This window comes from Monodelphis domestica, chromosome 7, assembly GCF_027887165.1.
Source record: "Monodelphis domestica isolate mMonDom1 chromosome 7, mMonDom1.pri, whole genome shotgun sequence".
Lineage (NCBI taxonomy): Eukaryota > Metazoa > Chordata > Mammalia > Didelphimorphia > Didelphidae > Monodelphis > Monodelphis domestica.
The window spans coordinates 96,420,287-96,423,736 of NC_077233.1; the positions used below are offsets into that span (position 1 = coordinate 96,420,287).

The 3,450-nt window shown below is 60.3% G+C and overlaps 1 protein-coding gene across 1 annotated transcript in view; it reads right to left on the reverse strand.

The window, feature by feature from the left end:
- Positions 1–1,140: 1,140 nt before the first annotated feature.
- Positions 1,141–3,450, reverse strand: part of LOC130455490 (serine protease 27-like) — a 13,092-nt gene continuing 10,782 nt past the window's right edge. The window contains exon 6 of the mRNA XM_056805175.1: positions 1,141–1,763. Within this exon, the coding sequence (XP_056661153.1) occupies positions 1,700–1,763 (64 nt within the window). The 3' untranslated portion in view covers positions 1,141–1,699. The remainder of the gene's footprint in view (positions 1,764–3,450) is intronic.

Here is a 3,450-nt window from a genome sequence, read left to right on the forward strand (position 1 = left end):
GTCAGGGTCCTGGGTCCTGCCTCTCCCAGTGTCCTCATGGAGACTGGCTGGGGATGCCCAGGTCCTTCTAGAGAGCGCCCCCTATGCCTCTGGCCGGGAGGAAGGGATGCACTCTCCCTGTGCCCAGGGCTCCTCCTGCAGGCATCCCCTCCATCTCTCCCTCCTCCTCCCCTTCAGGTGCCAGCTTCCTAGTCTTTGCTCTGACCTCTGGCCTTCCCCGGGGCTCCCAAACTTCCTAAGGGGCTCAGGAAGGGCTTCAGGGGTCCAGCCTCATTTCTTTGCCTGTCTTCCCTTTCCATCTGGTGAGAGTTTGGGGCTGCAGCCGGTGTGCCGGTGTGCCCCCAACCATCCTAACAGAGGCCTAGAAACCCGGACCCTGTGGGCAGACAGGATCGGGGCTGAGGCCCAGAAGGAAGGGCATCTGTCTGTGTACGGGGTTTGTGGTGTGACATGAAGGCTGTGCTGCGGTCACGGCTTGTGTTGGGGTAACCCAGACATTGACCAGATGTTCCCTGGGTGGGGGACAAATAGGACACATTCTTTTCAGAGGCAAATAGAGTCCTGGGCTGGAAGTGTGGAAGACCGTGAGTCTGACTCCAGCCTCGGAGGTGAACCAGCTGCCTAAGAGGGAGTTTCCTTATCTGGAAGCCCCCAGACCTGGGATGGCGCCCCTAGAGCACGTGTGCCAAAGCCGGCACACAGAGGCCTCTCTGTGGCCACACATGCCATCCCCGGCAGAGGATGCGGGCGGAGCTGCTCCCCTCCCCCTCCCCCATCTGGGGGGGCCCTGGGTCTCTGCGGGGTAAAAGGTTTGCCATCATTGCCTCCCCCAATGACATCACAGGGTTTGGACTCTCTGTACTCGGTCTAAACCCCGAATATTTAGGCTATGTTGCCGGCCCCTTTCTGATGGTTAAACTGTTTGTCCCGTTGTGACAAGATGTTTGTCCTGTGTCCCCGGAGGGAGTGGGGTGTGGGCCAAGGATCGGCAGGCCCGGCTCGGCCTCCAGCTCTTCCACAGGCTGGGGGAAGGGACCGAGCCCCGTTAGGCCGGCCATGCTTGTGGTGCCTCCGAGGAGAAGGAGGAGGATGGGGATGGCTGAGCCTCCTGGACGACGCTATGAAAGAACTGGCCAGTCCTTTTCGTCATAACAGTTTAATGAAATCACTGGAGCTTTCTCAGCGCTCGAGGACAGTCTGTTCCCAGCCCCCCGTGGCTCTCAGGCCCATAAAGCCAGCTCGTACCCTCCCCTTCCCTGCCCACCCCCAGCCCAGGCATTGCAGCCCCTCCCCCAGGCCCCGCTGCTGCCCCCCCACACCAGGCCCGGCGCCCTTGGGGCCAATCTGCCTGTCCCACGGTGAGGGGGGACGGGGTGCCGCGAGGAAGGGAGGGCAGGCCGAGGGAAGGCAAGAGAAGATGAGTAGGACAGCCAGCCGGGGCAGGAGGGCAGCAGCCTTCAGGGGGCCAGGGGCAGCCAGAGCAGCCAGGGCAGGAGGCTGAGGCGCAGCGGGCCCGGCGGGGCGGGGAAGGACGTGGGGGTGCCCGAGGACGAGGCCGGCCACTGCGGGCTGGCCGCTCTCTCCTGGCTCCGGTCACTCTCTGTCTGAATCGATTTCTTGGTTTCTTCTATCCACTCCAGATAAGGGATGAGCCTGGTGAAGACGGTCAGGTGATTGGGGGAGCACTGCGTGCTCCAGCTCACCACGGCCACCTGCGTCCAGACGTCGGCGAAGTCACAGACCAGGGGGCTCCCCACATCTCCCTGGGGAAGAGAGAGGCCATCAGAGGGAGGGGGAGGGGCCTGGGGCAGACATGGCAGGGGGCTCTGGGCCCGGCTCTGAGAGGAGGGAAGAGGCCCGAGCTGGGCCTGAGCTGGCCGGCCTCGGCTCCTCTCACTCCACCGGGACGCCTTTCTAGACCTGAGCGTGGCCGCCAACAAGATCCTGAGCCCCCTGGCACAGGCTTCTCCAGAAGCTGGTGCAGGCCGAGCACTGTTCTGGGCATGGGGGGAATGGAGAGAAGCCCGGAGCGAGCCTGCCTCCCGGCGCGGGCGGCATCCTTCTCCCCCAGGACAGGGCCTCGTCCTCCCTTGCGCTGCCTCCTTTCCCCGATTCCCAGGCGTCTGGGCCCCTGCCGGGCCTGCTTAGCCTGATGGAGAAGCGGAGCCCCACTGGGGTGAGAGCAGGCCGGGGCGGCGGCCGTACAGAGGCCTCGCCGAGGACAAGGGGCCTGTGCTTGGATCCGGCTCAACAGCCACTAAGTTTCTCGGCTGTAATATGAGAATGACAATCCTGGCGTCACAGGAAGTTATAGGGGCCCAAACCGTGCGCCACAGAAAGGGATTATGGTGAAGATGTCTCCCCTTCTCTCGGGGAAAGGAAGAGCGGCTCCTTCCCAGGCCAGCCCGCAGTGAACCCAAGACAAAGATGCTCGCCTCCTCCCCTCCCCGACTCCCTTGGCCCAGACCGCTGCCCCCATCCTGGAGTCTCTCCTGCATCTTGTAGGGAGCAGGCCCGGCCTGAAGCGGCCTCCACTCTCCTGGGGGCGGGGCGGGGGCAGGGGGAGGCTGCTCAGCATCCTTCTCAAGAAGCCGCTGCTAAGAGCTAGAGGGACCAGAAGGGATCTCTTCCAGCCCGCGTCCTGGGAGAATGCCCAGCCACACTGCTCCCAGCATTTCCAGCTTCTCTGCTCTCCCTTGTCTGAACTGTCAGGAGATCCTGGCAACAGGGACTAAGCACTAGCTCTACGACGTCCCATAAGCTGCCCACCGACAGTCACCCTGGAGCTGATGGAGCAGCATGGCGCAGAGAATCCAGAACCCCAGGACCCAGGCGTGAAGCCCAGCTTTGTTATGCGCTGCCTAGCACAAGCGCTCTAATGCATTGTTGGTGGAGCTGAGAATGAGCCCAGCCCTTCAGAGGAACGACTGCCAATTATTCTTGAGTCACTAAGTTATACAAACTCCTTTAACCAAGGAGGTCAAAGGCAGAGATACAAAAATACCAGTAACAAAACTTTTTTTAAAACCCTCACCTTCCCTCTTAGAATCAGTATCTTGTATTGGTCCCAAGGCAGAAGAACAGTAAGGGTTAGGCCACAGGGGTCAAGTGACTTGCCCAGGGTCACACAGCTAGGAAGAGTGTCTGAGGCCAGATTTGAATCCAGGATGTCCCATCTCTAGGCCCAGCTCTCCATCCACTGAGCCATCCAGCTGCCCTTGATGATTCTTAAAGATTCCTCCTGAGCTGAAGGCCTGCCCTGAAATCTCCTCTGATATAGGGATTTCTGTTGAGGAATCACTGGACTAGACCAGAGTTGTCTTGGCCACAAGTATTCCTCCACCCAACCCCCCCATGCACTTCTGAACCAGGTTAAAATGGACATGGAAAACACTTAACAAAATACATACAAATCCAATAAAACACAGATAATGCTAAAGGTGGCTTTTC